Source organism: Cercospora kikuchii (assembly GCF_019650295.1).
Source record: "Cercospora kikuchii DNA, contig_00007, whole genome shotgun sequence".
NCBI classification, from domain to species: domain Eukaryota; kingdom Fungi; phylum Ascomycota; class Dothideomycetes; order Mycosphaerellales; family Mycosphaerellaceae; genus Cercospora; species Cercospora kikuchii.
Window position 1 is genome coordinate 1,312,363 of NW_025408588.1, and position 16,866 is coordinate 1,329,228.

At 54.3% G+C, this 16,866-nt stretch overlaps 6 protein-coding genes across 6 annotated transcripts; 4 read left to right on the forward strand and 2 right to left on the reverse strand.

The window, feature by feature from the left end:
* Nucleotides 1-650: 650 nt before the first annotated feature.
* CKM354_001061500 (uncharacterized protein) lies at nucleotides 651-1,925 on the reverse strand (the record flags this gene model as incomplete). The annotated part of the gene is made up of 1 exon (XM_044806078.1): nucleotides 651-1,925. One exon carries the CDS (start codon nucleotides 1,923-1,925, stop codon nucleotides 651-653), a length of 1,275 nt encoding a protein of 424 aa, XP_044662013.1.
* A 4,396-nt stretch (nucleotides 1,926-6,321) lies between these two features.
* On the forward strand, nucleotides 6,322-6,729 carry CKM354_001061600 (uncharacterized protein; the record flags this gene model as incomplete). The annotated part of the gene is made up of 1 exon (XM_044806079.1): nucleotides 6,322-6,729. The coding sequence occupies one exon, from the start codon at nucleotides 6,322-6,324 to the stop codon at nucleotides 6,727-6,729; it is 408 nt and encodes a 135-aa protein (XP_044662014.1).
* Nucleotides 6,730-8,145: 1,416 nt separating this feature from the next.
* CKM354_001061700 (uncharacterized protein) lies at nucleotides 8,146-8,925 on the reverse strand (the record flags this gene model as incomplete). Its single annotated transcript, XM_044806080.1, has 1 exon — nucleotides 8,146-8,925. The coding sequence occupies one exon, from the start codon at nucleotides 8,923-8,925 to the stop codon at nucleotides 8,146-8,148; it is 780 nt and encodes a 259-aa protein (XP_044662015.1).
* Nucleotides 8,926-9,788: 863 nt separating this feature from the next.
* On the forward strand, nucleotides 9,789-10,532 carry CKM354_001061800 (uncharacterized protein; the record flags this gene model as incomplete). Its single annotated transcript, XM_044806081.1, has 2 exons — nucleotides 9,789-10,359; nucleotides 10,414-10,532. The coding sequence occupies 2 exons, from the start codon at nucleotides 9,789-9,791 to the stop codon at nucleotides 10,530-10,532; spliced, it is 690 nt and encodes a 229-aa protein (XP_044662016.1).
* Nucleotides 10,533-12,684: 2,152 nt separating this feature from the next.
* CKM354_001061900 (uncharacterized protein) lies at nucleotides 12,685-14,804 on the forward strand (the record flags this gene model as incomplete). The annotated part of the gene is made up of 4 exons (XM_044806082.1): nucleotides 12,685-12,811; nucleotides 12,991-13,072; nucleotides 13,123-14,645; nucleotides 14,701-14,804. 4 exons carry the CDS (start codon nucleotides 12,685-12,687, stop codon nucleotides 14,802-14,804), a joined length of 1,836 nt encoding a protein of 611 aa, XP_044662017.1.
* Nucleotides 14,805-15,516: 712 nt separating this feature from the next.
* Nucleotides 15,517-16,821, forward strand: CKM354_001062000 (uncharacterized protein; the record flags this gene model as incomplete). Its single annotated transcript, XM_044806083.1, has 1 exon — nucleotides 15,517-16,821. The coding sequence occupies one exon, from the start codon at nucleotides 15,517-15,519 to the stop codon at nucleotides 16,819-16,821; it is 1,305 nt and encodes a 434-aa protein (XP_044662018.1).
* Between the last annotated feature and the right edge of the window lie 45 nt (nucleotides 16,822-16,866).

Genomic DNA, 16,866 nt, shown 5'->3' on the forward strand with positions numbered 1-16,866 from the left:
TCAGTCCTGGGTGGATAGTTCACAGCCACTGGAGGATCAGTCTTGGTGTGACGTAGTTTCCAGCCAGCTCATCTGCATGTCCAGCTCTATCCCGCTGTTCTCGTGACGGCAGGCCGCTCATCAGGTTGGTGAAAGTTCGACACCGCCTTCTTTGGCATTTGCCAGAACAGCTCTAACAAGCTTCGAGGAGTTCAGCCCGCTTCCTAGCGGCTTGCAGCAGGCGGCTCTGCTTGCTGTTCTGCAAACAAGGTTCATGAGTGAGTGAGGGGAAGGTTTGTGAAGCGAGCATGCGGCGTGGAGCTCTGACAGCACCAAGCTGCAGGCACATGATGTGCTAAGCATGAACTGCGGCCTCTGAGAGGGCCAGAGGTAGAGGTCAGGAGATGTAGTTCGTGGAGAGAGACGGGCAAGGACTTCGCCTCCGCCTTGAAAGTATACTAGAGAAGCTTCACATTAGACTATCATTCGCTCAGGTAGGGTATCTCAATCATCTCGTCGTAACATCATCGTGCAAGCTCCTGCTGGGAGCTCCTGGCATCTCAGTTGTAGTGGTTTCCGAACGCCAGTCAATCAGTAATTCGCCAGACTGCGCCGGTCTGCTATTCCAAACACCTCCGTTTTTGTTCCACATGACCATCCCCTGTCGAATATCAATACATGCCCTGTGACATCGAAGCCTGCTGCCCATCGCTTGGCGAAGCGAGACCATTCATTGAAATCGCACCGGTGATGCTGTCTCGTCGATGCATCGCCATCTGTCCGAGACTGATCCTTCGATCTTTGCCTCGGCCTTTGATGCCTTTATTGCAGTTCTTGTACAGGCTTGCGAAATACTCCCACATCTCTTTGTCCCACGCATCGACGACGTCGCCCTCTTTAAAGTTCTCGAAGCGAGTCTTTAATCGGCGGATGGTGTCCACATGAAATTTATTCTGATGTGATTTGAGATTGCCGAGCTGTGTGAACTGCTTGTTGCAGTTGTCCAGCTTGCACGTAAAAGGTTTTGCGGCCGTGTGCACGATCTTGTGCGCCCGAACGTTGCCGTGTTGCGCGAAGGTCTTCCCGCAAATATCACAATGATATGGTCGCTCGCCGGTATGTCGTCGTTCGTGTGTTTTCAGATTGCCCAGCTGACTGAATCGTTGCCCGCACGATGGTTCCTTGCATAGGAATGGCTTGATGCCAGTGTGTGCCCGAGTATGGATCTCCAGATGTGTTTTCTGATAGAATGCCTTCCCACATCCTGCTACGTCGCACAAGTATTTCTTTTTGGGTTTGTTCGGACTGGCTTCGGGTGCTCTGGCGCTCTGAGGCGTGTCCTCCTGATTTGCGGCATCGGTCTTACTTTGTATCGCTCGCATCAATGTGTCAATCTCGGTGGAAAAGACCACTGGCTTAGTCTCTTCCGTATCGTCGCTTCCTGTTTGGGAATCCGGACTTGAAGCATATGCCGCAGCATCGAAAAACACTTGAGATGGTTGTACAGGAGACAAATCCTCCCTCTTGATGCCTGGGTCGCTGCTATTCGAACTGCTGTAGCTCTCATTTCGAAGTATCGACGGGTGGTTTACAGGCTGCACTCCCGTACTGATCGGTGCTGCCCAGGACAGAGTGCCAAAGGTCCCGTTGTTGTATCCTTCCGGCATGGCGTATGCATTGTACGAGGGATTGTCGGCGTAAAGCATGTCCATGTCCTGGGTCGCATGATGATTGACCAGATCACTTGGCGCTATAGAGCCTGTCTGCATCGCCAGACGCTGTTGTTCCTGGAGATAGGCTAGCGATAGGGCTGCGTTGGCATCTGGCCTGAACGCCATGCTGAATTGAGCCATCATGTCTTGCACTTCCGTTGCATTGTAGTGTGCTTGGCTCAATCGTCGTTGCAACAGTTGACTCGGTGGTCTTCCTGGGCGCATTCCGGCCATGTTGGGACAGTATGTGCTTTGGTGAGATTGCTGTCTAGGAAGTGCTCATAAGGCTCTGCGAGCAATTGCGCCAGGGTGACAATGCTCTACACCTGGACCCAGGATGTTGGTTCAGAGCACGAGCGCAGCGAGGGCTACTGAAGAGCTATAAGATCAGAGCGGCGACAGCTCCTGATCGTGCATCAGTGCGATCGCGTACCTGATCGTTGTGCCCACAATACAAAGCCGCACGCGCACTCGTCCATTGCTCTTGATCGAGGATGACGACAAGCTAGCGCGGACGGGTTTATGCCACAATAGCCCCATCATGCATGCGCGTAGCACTAAAGAAGGAAGCTAGAATCAACACGGCGGGTGAAGGGTGAAGCGACGAAAGTCAAACGATACAAAGGTACAAGTGGAGATCGAGATGCCTGCGGGTGCATCTCACCCAGACGTGGCTGCGAAGGCGATGTGAGGTGTGCACCCATGCGCCATAGGTTTGGGCCTTACCGAATGCGCGTTTAGCTCTGCAGAACATCTTTCGCCTAGCGCAGCCACTGACTGCTTAGCTCGCTGAACTGCAAAGCGCGTCGATGCGCTGCATATTGAACAGCCCGCGTTCGTCCAAGCCCGAGCGTGGTCGGGCTTGCGAGGCCAGTCGTGGTGCACAGAGCTGAGCTCATCGATTCGATTGCTATGTGAACGTTGAGCAGCCAACACAGACGGGTAGCCGCTCGCGGAGCGCGAACCGAGCGCCATCGCTGATGCCATGGCTGATCAGGCACGGTTGAACACAGCTCGTGCGATGTCGTGGCAGCACGCGGTCAAGGTCGTCGGACTTGCATTGCTCAGTCCCGGAAAGAGCTTGACGACGAATCACTGGCTCAGCTGGCGTCCGAGCGCGTGGTCCTGGAGTCTCACTCTTGAGCAGCTGGGATGCCTGGGATCTGGCGATGCAGCGACTGGAGGCTCTCGAGATAGCAGAGAGGTGGGGTTGCAGATCGCCGCACCCACGCCGGCATCCTGCGCAGCCTTGTAGCAACAGGCGGAACAGGCGATGGCCGTGCAAGCACCAGGTGGACAAGTGGGCAAGTGCGTGTCGCTTGCACTGGCTGTCCTTGCATGGCGGAGCTGGCGCTACCGTAGAGCGATCCCGGCATTGCATGTAAGTGTGCAGCTCCATTGCGCGGTAGGATGCTGCTGTTTGGACGGGGACGGCCTCCACGAGAACGCACGCCACAAGCGAAGCTGGCCGTGTCGCCCGCAGGAACAATTGAGACACAGCGCCGATGGTAGATACGGCGCCTCGATTTGTCCTCATTGCAAGTCGATGGGAATCCGCTTGATATAAATGCAGAAGACGTTCTACGCGGTGCCCTGTACAGACTGCGACAAGCCTGCCGGCTCGCAGCTCATACATTCGCAGGACTTGGACATCACTCTCCGTCGTGCGTGCTGCGGGGGCCGCCCAAGCGCCGTGAGCAAATGGATGAGCCAGGCTGCAGCCTCGTCACCATCCCACGAGATGCAGCTGGCCTTCATCCAGGTCGAACCTTCTTCAAGGTGAGGCCTCCACGAACCATCGAAGTGCAAGTCGGGCATGCTCGTAGTTTCAAGCGCTGCATAGAAGATGGTGGCATGGCAAAGCGGATGAGTTGCAGAGATAAGAGTATGGCCGCTGCTGGTGGTGCCCCGTGGTCCGAAGGTGGTGGTCCTGGTGGAACGTTCCACGAATATGTCAAGGCGATGACCAAGCCTGGAGCAGGATTTCAGTCTCCATGCGATAAGGCATGGCGGCGGAGATGCTCAATTGTGATGGACATTGTGAGAAGAGTGTGATTGAGGTGGGAGATGCATCAGCGTGCGTGAAGGTGGATTCTCGCCGACGACAGAAGTGCCTCAGGCAAGAACACCACCTCACTTCGTTTTCTTACCAGATCCTCAACTACACACACGAACGCAACACACATCTCCGCCCACTCTCCTAAGCAACGTTGAAAATCTTCGAATTGCGGCACTTCGGGTCCACACTGTCCTGAGCCTTCAAATTTGTGACGGCGCATGTGCCCTTGATGGCCAAATAATGAGCTCCACTTTGCGGGCATCAAACTGGCTCGCGTGGAATCTCAACGCCTATCCTCAGCGGCGTAGGACCATATTTCTCTGGAGCGTCACAATACGCATAGTTTCACTGAGATCTTAGGGGCATGAGTGGCTACCGCTGTAACTGGATCAGAAGGCTGGCTGCGCAACTCCGTGCTCTAAATCACGAATTATAGGCCGCAAAGTAAGCTGCTGACGCGCGTGATTATGGAAGATCGAGTTGTTATTCAGCCTTTTTGCCACGCATAGTTCACCTTTCCAATTGAACATAGATCTCGCTGCTGACATGCTCAGCCTCAGCCAAGATGGCGATTCCAAAGCCATCGAAATTGTTTCAGTTGGCTCACTTTAACACAGTCTTATCCAAGGCCAAGCCAGCTAGCTGAGGACTGTTATGAGCTCTGGAATAAGACGAGACTCTTTGGCGATTGCATTGGACGAGAAGCACAAGCACGGAAGTGTTTGATGACCGAAGTGAAAATGTCGGCCTGCGTCCATTAATCAATTCCTCACAACAATCCAACTAAGAGTGAGAGAGAACGAAAGATAGACCGTAATGATTCTGCAAGTGAAGCTGTACAGCTGTATGGCGATATTGTAAAGACAATTGCTGGCTGTGGGAAGCGTAGAAGTGACAACTCGAACGTCGCTCCATCTTCGCTCTACGTTGATTTTCCTTCGACAACGCAAACATACTCCTCTGCCTGCGTGCATTGATCCAAGAGTCGATGTGAGCTCTCCTAGAATGTAGCAACAAAGTATGTGGAAAGGGAAGTCGTCCAGAATACTACAGAAGCCGCAGCTGTTATTATCGCCTGCGCCAGTCACGGGCGGCGTTTGACGGGCCACCTTCATCTGTCCAATTTACCTCCCCGGAATGAGCGTGGAGCGAGGCATTGCAACGTCTGGCATATGCACCGCCATCGTCAGCTTACTATGAGTACCAGGAAACGTAATCGAGACCTCATTCGCCGATTCCTAGATCTCGGCCACTACTAGTCTGTTTCTACGTACCTACAGCAAGATCTTCAAAGAGCATCCTCCTAACGACGCGAATCACGTTACCCATAGATTCTGGAATTCTTTCATCAATATCAGCAACTATCAGATCACCATCAACACCTGTCGCCTTCAAAGTTTGCGTACGACGAAGATTCACAAGCGGACATGCGAGTAGTGTCTCACGCTACAGGATAGCCGTGGCGCTCGGTTCCTGACCAACACATATCGTGCCTATTCCACGACAGCCGACCACATTTCTCGACACCACATCTCGCGCACGACGAAAATACACGAGCGAACGGGCAAGCACTTTCTCGCACCGATCAGGGCTTAATGAAGACTTTCAGCCGAGACACGCAAAAAGGAAGAGTATCAGCTGGACAATCCATTTTTGCAGTATCAAGGTGTAGCATTTACTTCTCTCTCTCACAACGTTGCTCTGCTAACACGTTAGTTAGTTACTCTTCTGAGTGAAAAGACCGAAGTACCGAACGAAGACTTGCGACAGCAAGAGGTCATCTGAACCAAGGAGCAGAGCGATGGCGTGGTAGGTAGACTACTACGAAAGAGTGAGCCCTGAACGAACTTCGTGTGTAACCTGCTTGTAACGGCATCCTAGCACGGATCTCTTCTTCAACAGCCGTCTCCAGCCCGCCTTCTCAATTTCAAGTCTCCTGTCGACCCGAAAGGACGAGTGGCCAAGCAACTCAGCCTGCTGCTTGACCCTAGCTGCCGTCATCAGTGCCCGATCAAGTTTGTTCCGGTCTCGAGTACTGTCTTCTGACTTCGATCTTTACCTCTTTTACCTTTCCATCCAGTAGCAGACGTTGCTGCAGCGATGGTATGTATCAAGTAGATCACCAACGCCAAGCGCTGCTCCAGCTGTGTCGCGCTATGGTATTAAGACAACACTGACCGTGCTGGCCACTCAAAGACACTTCATGTTTGGAGTGACGGCCGTGCGTTATGAAAATCCCGGGATGATGATTAGTCGAAGGCGAGTTTGATGTCAAATCAATTTTGTGCACGCGGCCAAGTTCTTCATCTTCGTTTGTCAGACCTTACATAGATTGCAACTGTAGGTAAGAGACGTATATCGTGGTGGTTCGAGTATCGCTAATATCGATTGCCTCAAAGTCGTCACTCGTTCACCAATCTGGAATAACAAAACCGTGCCCTTCGTCCAGAAATACAACTAGCTCCGTTGATCCGCACTCGATAGAATAAGGACTTTGTCAGCTATTTTCATCAAACCTACTGCGTAGTTCCCTGAAACTGACATTCGAGAACAGCCAACGCATCCAGCAAGATGGCGTTTCCACATCATCTGCTATCCCAGTCAACTTGGAGAAGTCTGGGCCTCGGCACTGCCTGTCTTGTTCTAGGACTCGGAACATGGCCTATGATCGCGCCTTTCTCCGCTGCGCAATCGCTTGGAATCGTGGGATTGACGACAGATGAGGGCAAGGCCATGACGATTAGGGGAATGCAGTTCCTGGGCATACGCGATGTAGCTGTAGCAGCAAGTCTACTCTGGCTCCACCGCGAGAAAGATCAGAAGGCCATGGGCGTAATCCTGACTGCGTGGACATTGGTGTGTGTCACCGATACTTGGATCGCAGCACAGGGGCCGAGAGGCTTTGATGGTGGTGCCGTGGAGTTGTGCGGTGGAGCGGTTGCGATGGCTTTCGTGGGTATAGGGCTGGCGCAAGGCTAAGGTCGGAATCTATCTGTGAGGACGGAAGTTGCATGTAGCTCGCGCCTTGTCGACCGCAGGAAAGTAAACCAGAATCTCGGACCAACACTGCGTGCTCTTTCGATCCTCGTGTCTCTGCCTTGTGCAGCATAGCTAAGGCTTCCTGTATCGAGAACCGAGGCAGGCGTAAGACCACGTTCGGCATGAGAGATAGCACGTGAAGATGGCTCTGAGCTCCGGTCCTGTTGTCCGCGAGTAGCCCATCGTTGGATAGCAGGACAGAAATCAGGACTTTGAATTCGGCGCTCGTTACTGGAAGAACTCGAAAGTTCTGCGCACTTAGCACCTCCGCCTTGTCAAGCGTGCTCGAGGCATTCCATCTCGACCGGCAATGCAGGAGTAGAATTAAGGTCGCGCGGTGAGGTCACTGAACGAAGAGGATTCCAAGTTGCCGTTATGCTGTCCGCAGCGGCTTTCTGGTGTTGTATTGACTGCACTTGATGCTGCAGACGACGAGGGTCGGCGGCATCCTGCTGGGCCTAGTGCCGCGACCTGACGTGAGCGATGAAGGTGCATTGGCGACATCTTGCAACTGTGCGGCAGGGCTGAGCTTGAGTCATGCGAAGTCGCGGGCTGGAGCGCGCCGACGCGCTAGCGTCTTGGCGTCCGCTGCCACTATAAACTTCGCGCACTCTCGCACACTCTTCCACTTTCTTTCCTCAGCTCTCTTTGCCTTTTGGCTTAGGTACGTCAACATCCACTATCCCAATCTCGAATAATCAGCTAACGGTCCGAAAGATCAAGTGTAGTGAGTTTGGCGCGACATCCCCTTCATCGTTCGACAGCTTGCTAATTGTACCTTTCCAAGGTATCTGTTCTTTTCAGTTTAATCTCTGAAACGTCACTACGGTGACATTCAAGATTATTCTTATTTTTTGAACCAGTCACTGGGCCGCTGAGCTTGCTCATGTCCAGAGGCACCGTGTCGCTGGCCTTCCACTACCGCCGGCCGACGCGAATTCACTTTTCATCAGCCTCGTCGCCAGCTGGCCTCGAGTTGGAGAAGAGGCGGCATTCAATTGGAGCGCACAACTGATTCGGCGGAGGCGACGCAGAAGTCGCTGTCAATGGCGGTCAACGCTCGCGGACTCGCGGACAGTGTCGGACTCGGCAGTCTGCCCAGGGCTGGAGAAGATGAGCACGCAGGTCCAGGCGGATGGTTCAATTGTCAGCCAGCTTGTGTCTCGCAGCACTGGATGCCTATGGTGAGTGCTTTCGAGTCGTGCGCTGACGTTTTATGGCAGACGGAAATCTTGGCCGCCCTCGCGCACTCAACACCAGGCACCGTCACCGCCGGCTCAGCGGCCCATCATCGGACGCTGTCCACCTCCATCGTGTCGACTCGGAGTCGGACCTCGTCCCCATCATGGTCGAGACTCAGATCTTCTCCACGGCACGTTTACGTTCATCTTCGACGACTACCGGCGTGTACTCCGGATACAGAGGCTTCATCCCGCAGGCGAGTGCCCCAAACCAGTAGCACACCCACGCAACGAAGATCGAGATCCAATACATACTGCGGCGCTCCAATGTTCGCAACAGCTTCGGTGATCTCCCAGGAAGCATCCATGGCCACAGCAAGGTGAATCGTACGATGCCATGATATTCGTAGTAGTCATGAGCATACAGAGTGAGCTGGCGCTGTACGTGCGACGATAGCTCCAGCAAATACTGTCTGAACGTTGGCAATGGGGCGGAAAAGCCGAACATCATCTTCAACCACAGAGGGGTAGAGTCGAGACTCGGAAAGATATCTTGATCAAGAGACATGCTGCAAAGGTTCCGATGCAGGACCGGGGTCGCAACCAGCACGACTTCAAGAGTCGAGTTGGCTGGATCCAAGGCGTCCTCACGATTGTAACCTGGTCCCCACGACGCGCAGTCGTCCAATTTGAATGTTTTGCTGAAGCCAGTAGAGCCGAGATCATCTTCGCTGCCTGGCTGGTCGTATTTCTGCAAGTGTATGTGCAGTCGTCCGCTCAAGCAATTTATTTCACGAGCATCGAGTCTATGGTAATGCCAGTGGAAAGGCATTCTCCATCCAGTTCCGCCAGGTACTCTTATCACAATAGCCGGGCCCCCTCGGAAATCGAATGTTACATCGCCATTGGTCTGGAGATGAAAGACAGTACGATCGGTTGTAATTGTTCGCTTCATTTTTGAGAAGAGTGCTCGCTCTTGAAACCAATCTTGTATAAATTGGGGATATAGGCTGCTAATATCCTAAGAGAACATGAGGCGGGAGGAGATGGTCTGAGCAGCAAGTGACTATGTACACAACAATGGCCGAGGCAGACAATGTTAACGAGTGATCGCACCGTGCCACTACCAAGACTCTACTTTGGGAAGGAACTGAGCTGAGCTACATGTACCTGTCGTTATCGGATTGATGAGCTTGTTCATGTGTAGACACACTATGGCAAGCTCCGGCCTTCAACATCTGTTGTCAATGATCAGCTGAACTTCAGCTGCTGGCTTGCCACTCCTGCGTGTGGCGCACTGGGATGTGTAGCAAATGCTAGACCCTACGAGTTTCTCCAACGTTAAAGACACTTTTGTGCCTACTGGCTTGGCTCTGGGCGAGATTCTGACGCGTCAATCTGTAGGAGACATGACAGTATTCTGTAGGAGCAAGTATCAGAATATGATTTTGTCTCCAAAAACTGATGGAAGTCCCCGCTCCCCAGTGTAACGAAGAGGGAGGTATAGAGGCAGAGAGCTGTCCGCAGAGAGCTGTCTGAGACAGGAGCATGTGCTTGTGACGACGATTTTGAACAAGGCATCGAGTTAAGAGTGAGCGTTTCGCTGGACGTTTGGAGGTAAAAGTTGTGAATGACATGTGGAAAAGCGATGACAAGGTTGTTCGACAAGTCGCGTAGCTCACGTCCATAAAAGCTTCATCCGCGTTATCTAATCCCGCAATCCACCATCTGTAACAGGAAATCGCATGAACCTCGTCATATACAATCGCTCTCTTCCTATTCCATAGCCTTGGGAAATTCAAAATCAAAAAATCAAACATGCCTCTAAGCAGAGCAGCTCACGATCCGTTCACAACCTCTACCACCGCAGCAGCCTCATCCTTGCGATCCCACCATTCACAGACCAACCTCCGATCCAATGCAGCCAGCACCGCTTCTACGCGTACTCGACAGCCCGCAAATCTCTTCGCGCCTTCTCTCCTCCGTCGACCCACGAGCCGGACCACGCCGCGCGTAGAAGAGGATGTCGTGCTCCCGGATTCAGACTCCGAGGTGGAGGTCAGCTTGCTGGCGCAAACGCGACAGCCGCAATTGCAGCAGACGCGTAGGACGAGGCATGGATCACCTGATACAGGTAGGCATGGACGATTAAGGCCGCGACAGCAGCAAGCGGAAGAGCAGGATATTGTGAATAGACAACCGGATGGGAGCTATTTGCTAGGCGCGTCTACATTGGGGATTGCGGCGCCGAAAGCCATGTTTGCGCCTTCACAGCAGGATGGGGAGAGGACGCCGGAGCAGGAAGAGACGTACCATCGCGAGCTGGCGAGGAGATATTTTACTTCAGGAGCACATATGGGTGGGAGACATAGCAAGACGATGGAAGACGGTCAGTATTCACATGTGCTATCTGTCGACATATCGCTAATCTGTGAGGTCCTAGAGTATGAACACGAGAAGCCACAGCTTATGGCGAGTCTGCGAAGACAAGTCATGCAGAAACTCGAAGATGAGAAATGGCTGTATGAGGCATCAGATCGATTCCAGACCAATCTCACCTGAAGATGGCACGGCAAATATGCTTTGGCAATATACATGCATCTGACCAGGAAAGAACACGGGTAATATGTACGGCGATGTACTTGTATGCACGAGAGTGAAGGAAGTCCCTCGAGGCGGTGCACATGACCAGGGAGACACGAGGCGCTGATATAGCCGGCCAGTCTTGCTGCTGATCGAGGCGTCGTGCAGGGCGAGGGTACCAGGTATACATTGCAAAGTCGACGCGGGTAGTTGTGATCACACGCTGCCCACCCAATGTGTCGAGTGCAACGCAACGCATCTATAGGGCACGGCGCGAAGGTCGGACAACGCGGCACATGCAGCCTTGACCTGGCTTTCGCTGCAACCGGCGGACCGCATAGTTGGTAGCGGTGCTGCTTGTCAAACGGACGATAGACTTTGTCGAAGGTTCCAGGTTGAACACGACATGTCATTGGAGGAAGTCGATACTGTACGATCATTCGCATAGCCGTTCAGAAGTCTGAAGGGCCGAAGAACTGTTCTCGGTAACGACGTGATGTGCTTGACTCTCGAACTTGCATGTAACGGGCGGCGGTTGTGCAGCAGGTAGAAAGTCAAAGAGGACGACGACACCGCGAGAGCAGTCGACAACCAAAGACGATGGGATACATGTCGCAGCGGTCCAATCGGCAGAAAGCAGCTCGCAACCTAGGCTCTGCCTGTGCGCCATCTGGCATGCACCACGTTCAGGTGCGAGCGGCAGCCGCAACTTTGTCGAATCAGCCCGAAAGCCAAATGTTCCTGCACTCCAGATGAGCGTGCTTCTCCGTTGCCCACCACCACACACCATCATATCCTGACCCTGGCGCCCGCAAACGTTATCGTATGAAGATGTAGAGGGCTCCCCACGGACGGCGAAAGTCGAGTGCAGGAGAAGACTTGTACATCGCACTGGAGCACAGGCTTTGGTGGAGATGCTACCAGACTTCCCCTCGGTCACATTGTGTTGGGCGTCTAAAACGTGGACTGTACCATTTATGTCGTCTATGCAACCAGCGTGCAGCCTCCCGTGATACCCCCACACACAGGCGGCAGCGAGGCAGATCGCGTCTGTGTTGCCTCAATCATCTCAAGCTGACACACGATGTGCAGTCGCATGGATCCGCTGCATCGGATCTGCTGTGCTTGCGTACCATGTTCAGCAGACACCGCGTCGACGACACCTGGCCGTGCCCATGACATGGCGCTGTCATCATCGCGGCGCGCCGATCGCCAGAGTTTCGACGAGCGTGTTTGAGAGGGCAGCGAGGCTGCGTCGGCCGGAGTGCGGGTGATATCGATGTTCTGATGCTGCTCCTGCGTACGGGCTGCAGAAGGGTTGGAGGCGACCAGGTCGGAACGTGCAGCCGAAGAAACAGAGACCAAGCAAGGCAGTGCGATGCATCCGTGCGCATGGATGTCAGACTAGGCCTCTGCCGTGTCTCTGGCGCTGCCGGCTGGTGCTGGTGCTGTGCGCCTGGTTGTCAATGAGCGAGTACTACAACTGCTGCTCGCACAACGTCGCTGCCCACAACGCCAGGGGGCGGAGACGGAGGGAACAGCGGGCGCTCGGATCGGATGCGCTGCCAGAAGGGCGGACATGCAGAAGCGCGCTCGGGGCAGGGATGCGCGCGTTTTGGGGATGGCTGCACAGCGGACGTCTCTTCTCTGCCGCCAAGAGGTGCAAGAAGCGCCATCGTCTGCCACGACCCATGTTTATGCGAAGTGGGTCCCGTCGTTGGAGCCACAGCTGCATCGCCTGCATGGTGCTAGCAGCGAAGCTTAACGTTGTGGTCGTCCGTCAAAACCCAGCTGCATTTCCCTCGCGCGCTGCGTCGCCTCGTGGAGCTGCCTTTCGCTTCGCCTTCCCCTACCGCACCAACTCCTCCATCTCTCTCTGTCTCGTTCCTCGTCGCCGGAGAGATTCCCTCCCCTCCCCACCATCCATCCAGCCATCCCAATCCCCCTTCTCGATACCCACCATCACCCGATCTGACGACCGAACGGACTGCGGACACCGTCTCCGCACTTCCCCTTCCTCGCTCGTCTGCGCTGGGCACTGAACATCGTCGCCATCGTCGCAGCAAGAACGCACGGCTCCATTGAAATCACGGTGCGCAGATAACGCGCGCGAAGAGCCGGACACTGCGACATGTACAATGCGCATCGCGGCATGGCCCCAGGCCCGCAGCCTGGAAACAGGCTAGCGGAGCTGCTGGATCAGGTGCGGGCAGAGTTTGAGCAGCACACTGCGCGCTCGAACGAAAACGAGCATTCATGTGAGTCGCGCTCGCTCAGTTCATCATGGCGAAAACGGCGCCGAAGCGCGCTGGATGCTGCGTGGCCTGTATCGCGAGAACTTGAACTGCTGTTCTCACGATCCATCTACTCAGCAACCAGGGCACGGAGGGGACGGACCTTCACAGAATGTAATGCTGACATAGTTCATGAGTTACAGTGCATGCTCAGATCCAGGAGATGGAGCTGGTGCGGACCAAGATCTATCAGCTGGAGGCGTCACATGTCGCCATGAAACAGAGGTGGGATTTTAACACCGCGCGAAGCCATCACAGCACTAATGAAACTGCAGATATGAAGAAGAGATTGCCCGCCTGAAGCATGAGCTCGAGCAGCGAGGCGGCCCGTCTCAAGGTCCTCACTCTGCTCCATCACAACCGCCGCCTCCCGCCATTGGCCATGGTCCCGCGAATCTATTCCAAGGCATCATGGCTGGCGGGCAAAGCGGTCCAGGACTTGCGCCCCCTCCCACCGATGCGCAGGGTCAGCCTGGTATGCCCGGTCATATGCAAGGCCAAGGACCGCCGGGCTTGAACCAACCTCCCCCACAGCCGCACAATCCCTTCGCCTATGGCGCGCCGCAACAACAGCAGGGCCCGCCAGGTGTCAATGGCTATGGAGGACAGCCTCCGCCGCCAACGTCGTCTCCTGGCGGTGGTAAGCCACGCCTGGGTGCCGCTGGGCCTCTGCGCGGACCCGCAACTCCTCAGCAAAACCCAGCCGCTGCCTATCCAGGCTCCCCGCATCCTGTCGCTCGCCCAACGCCACCACCGAACCACATGAGCCAGAATCCACACACCACTATCGCAGCAGATTTTCAATACAGTCCTGCTCAACTTGAACAAATTGGCAACCAGCTGTGCGAATATGAGCCGGAGAAGCTGCCACCACATCTCAAGAAGCAAGGCGATGACTGGCATGCGGTTTTCAACCCAAAGATGCCGCGCAGATTAGATGTCGATCTCGTCCACAGCCTGGCTCATCAGAGTGTGGTCTGCTGTGTGCGCTTCAGTGCAGATGGTCGATTTGTCGCAACTGGTTGCAACCGCTCCGCCCAGATTTTCGATGTGAACAGTGGAAAGCAAGTTTGCCACCTCCAAGACAATAACACTGCCGCAGAGGGCGACTTGTACATTCGAAGCGTGTGCTTCAGCCCTGATGGACGATACCTGGCCACCGGCGCCGAGGACAAGATCATTCGTGTGTGGGACATCGCAGCGAAGGTCATTAGGCATCAATTTGCTGGTCACGACCAGGACATCTACTCGCTGGACTTTGCATCTGACGGCCGATACATCGCTTCTGGATCTGGTGATAGAACTATCAGACTTTGGGATCTTCAGGACAATCAATGCGTGCTTTCTCTGGCCATCGAGGACGGCGTTACTACTGTCGCTATGTCGCCTAATGGTCGTTACGTTGCTGCAGGCTCTTTGGACAAGAGTGTCAGAATCTGGGATACTCAGACTGGTGTGCTCGTGGAGCGCACCGAAGGCGAGCAAGGACATAAGGACAGCGTTTACTCTGTCGCTTTCTCTCCCAATGGCGAGCACTTGGTATCTGGCTCGCTTGACAAGACGATCCGCATGTGGAGGCTCAACCCACGAAGTGGCTACCCAGGCAGCGTGCAGCCCCCTCACCCCAAGAGCGGCGAGTGCGTGCGCACATTTGAAGGCCACAAAGACTTTGTCCTTTCTGTTGCGCTCACACCTGATGGAAATTGGGTCATGTCTGGTTCAAAGGATCGCGGAGTTCAATTCTGGGATCCTTCAACTGGAGAGGCGCAACTTATGCTTCAGGGACACAAAAACTCTGGTAAGTTCTCAACGTCTTGCAGGCATTGGTTGCGTGCGTACTGACTATTTCGCAGTTATCAGCGTTGCTCCTTCCCCAATGGGTACACTTTTCGCTACCGGCTCTGGAGATATGAAGGCTCGCATCTGGCGCTACGCACCATATACAGGACCTGTGTAGACACATACAAATGCAAAAATATCGTTTCCGTCAATAGGCTTTCTGATATGTCAGGCTCATGCGAAGCATAAACCATCGACGACCCGGTCGATCCGGATTCGAGCGCGAAAATAGAAAATCGGCTGACGACCAGGTTCCGGTCTCTGGAATACGTACGACAGGAGGCTAGCATTTACCCAACGTGGAGGGTCAAGACCTAGGCCATGCATTTGCTGCGACTTGGTTGTCCTTACTCCACATACAGGCGTTGCGCGAAGCTTACGAGCAGCAACCACCAGGCGGACCAGATCTGGCGACGTGGGGAGCATCTGCAATTGCACCGTTACCTAATTCTGGATATATCTGTAGAAGACATAGGAATACTATTGCCGAAGCGCTCCGTGGACGAGAAACGGTGTGCCGTAATGTTTTCCAGGCGTACAATATTCAAGATGGGAAATAGTGACCAGCAGTGAGGCACTGGAGTCGGGTTATCGGCATTGCTGGCTCCTGCTTGACTGCTGGCACGATAGGTAGCGATTGCTGGACGTCTCGGCGGGTCTGTTGGATATATGACAGCGATGGCAGAGTACATAGAGACACAATATAAGTATGAAACAGGTCACGTGAAATCGCGTCTTCAATGCTTCAATACGCGTCACCCAGCTTTACCAAGCTACAACTTCCCTTTCCAATCGTCCACTCTTCTCCAACACGCACACACACACACATCATGCCCACCCCAACCGAAACCGCCCTCTCGACTCTCCTCCCCACCATATCTTTCCTCCCACCTGACCTTATCGCCCTCGCCAGCAGCCTCCTCGCCCAATCGCGCTCCAAAGCCGCCTCATTGAAACCCGAAGAAGAAATCGGACGCATCTATGCTTGCGCGCATATTGCAGCTGAACGGCTCAAGAAACGATTAGATCTCGAACTCGACAAGCCGAAACCTCCGTGTCCGCCGAAGGTTTACAAGAAATTGTATACGTATCTTGATGGGGCTTTGAGTGCGCCTGTGCCGCCGAGGACGCCGAGGGTGGAGAGGAGAAGGGATGTTGGGGGTGCGAGTACGCCGCAGCGGAGTGGGAGGAGTGGGGAGACGGGTAGTGCTGGGTCGAAGTTGAAGACTCCGACTGTAAGTGGGATGAAGAGGGCGAGGGAGGTTGCTGAGAAGGGACAACAAGAAGATGGTGAGAAAGAGGTTGAGGGAGTTCCAGCTTTTGTTATGCCACTTGTGCGGCAGGTGTGCAGGGCTACGAGGACGCCGAAGGCTGTTCCACATGTGGTTGTGGGAGCGAAGGCTGTGGTGCGAGAGATTGCGTCGAGGGTCACGAAGCGTGCGAGTAGTGTTGAGCCTGTGGCGAAGAGGAGGCGGAGAACACCGCAGAGTGCAGCGAAGAGAACGCAGGCGGCAGCCGCAGCAGCAGAAGCTGAGAACGCCGAGGACGCGGTTGCCGTTGAGAAGTGGCCTGCGCTGGTTGTCGCTTTGCTGCTCTTCGCTGTTGCTAGGATGCGAGGAGTAGAGGCCGATTCGGAAGAGATTGCAGAGGTCAGAAAGGAAGCTTGCGAGGCTGTGGAGCTGTACGTGATATCGAACGCTGCCTCTCTACCACAAGAGCTTGGGAATATCACACTGCGAAGTCTGAAGAAACCTGTGGACTTTTATATGCTAGAAGCGGAGGACTGCGGCTGGTTGAATATGGAATGGTACAGAAACGTTCCTGAGAACGTTGAGGAAGCCGAACAGCAAGACGAGGACGTCGAGATGGAAGATGAAGGTGATGAAGAAGCTGTGACGCCTCGAAAGCGGCCTACGAAAACTCCATTGAGGAGAAAGGAGAAACACGGCGGGAAAGTTGCGCTTCCGGTGGATGGGTTTCTGGAAGATGACCTTGGTGCCGCTGGCCTATTGCCGGGACTTGGGACCATGTTTCAGCCTGCTATTGATTGGCTGAGCGACGACAGGAGAGCAGACTATGCCAAGTGGAAGAGAAGCATTCTGAAAGAGTGTGCGACGATTGAGGCGAAGGCATGATGGGGCAGAGGGTTGTAATACGTGCTGACGAATTTCACGAGATAC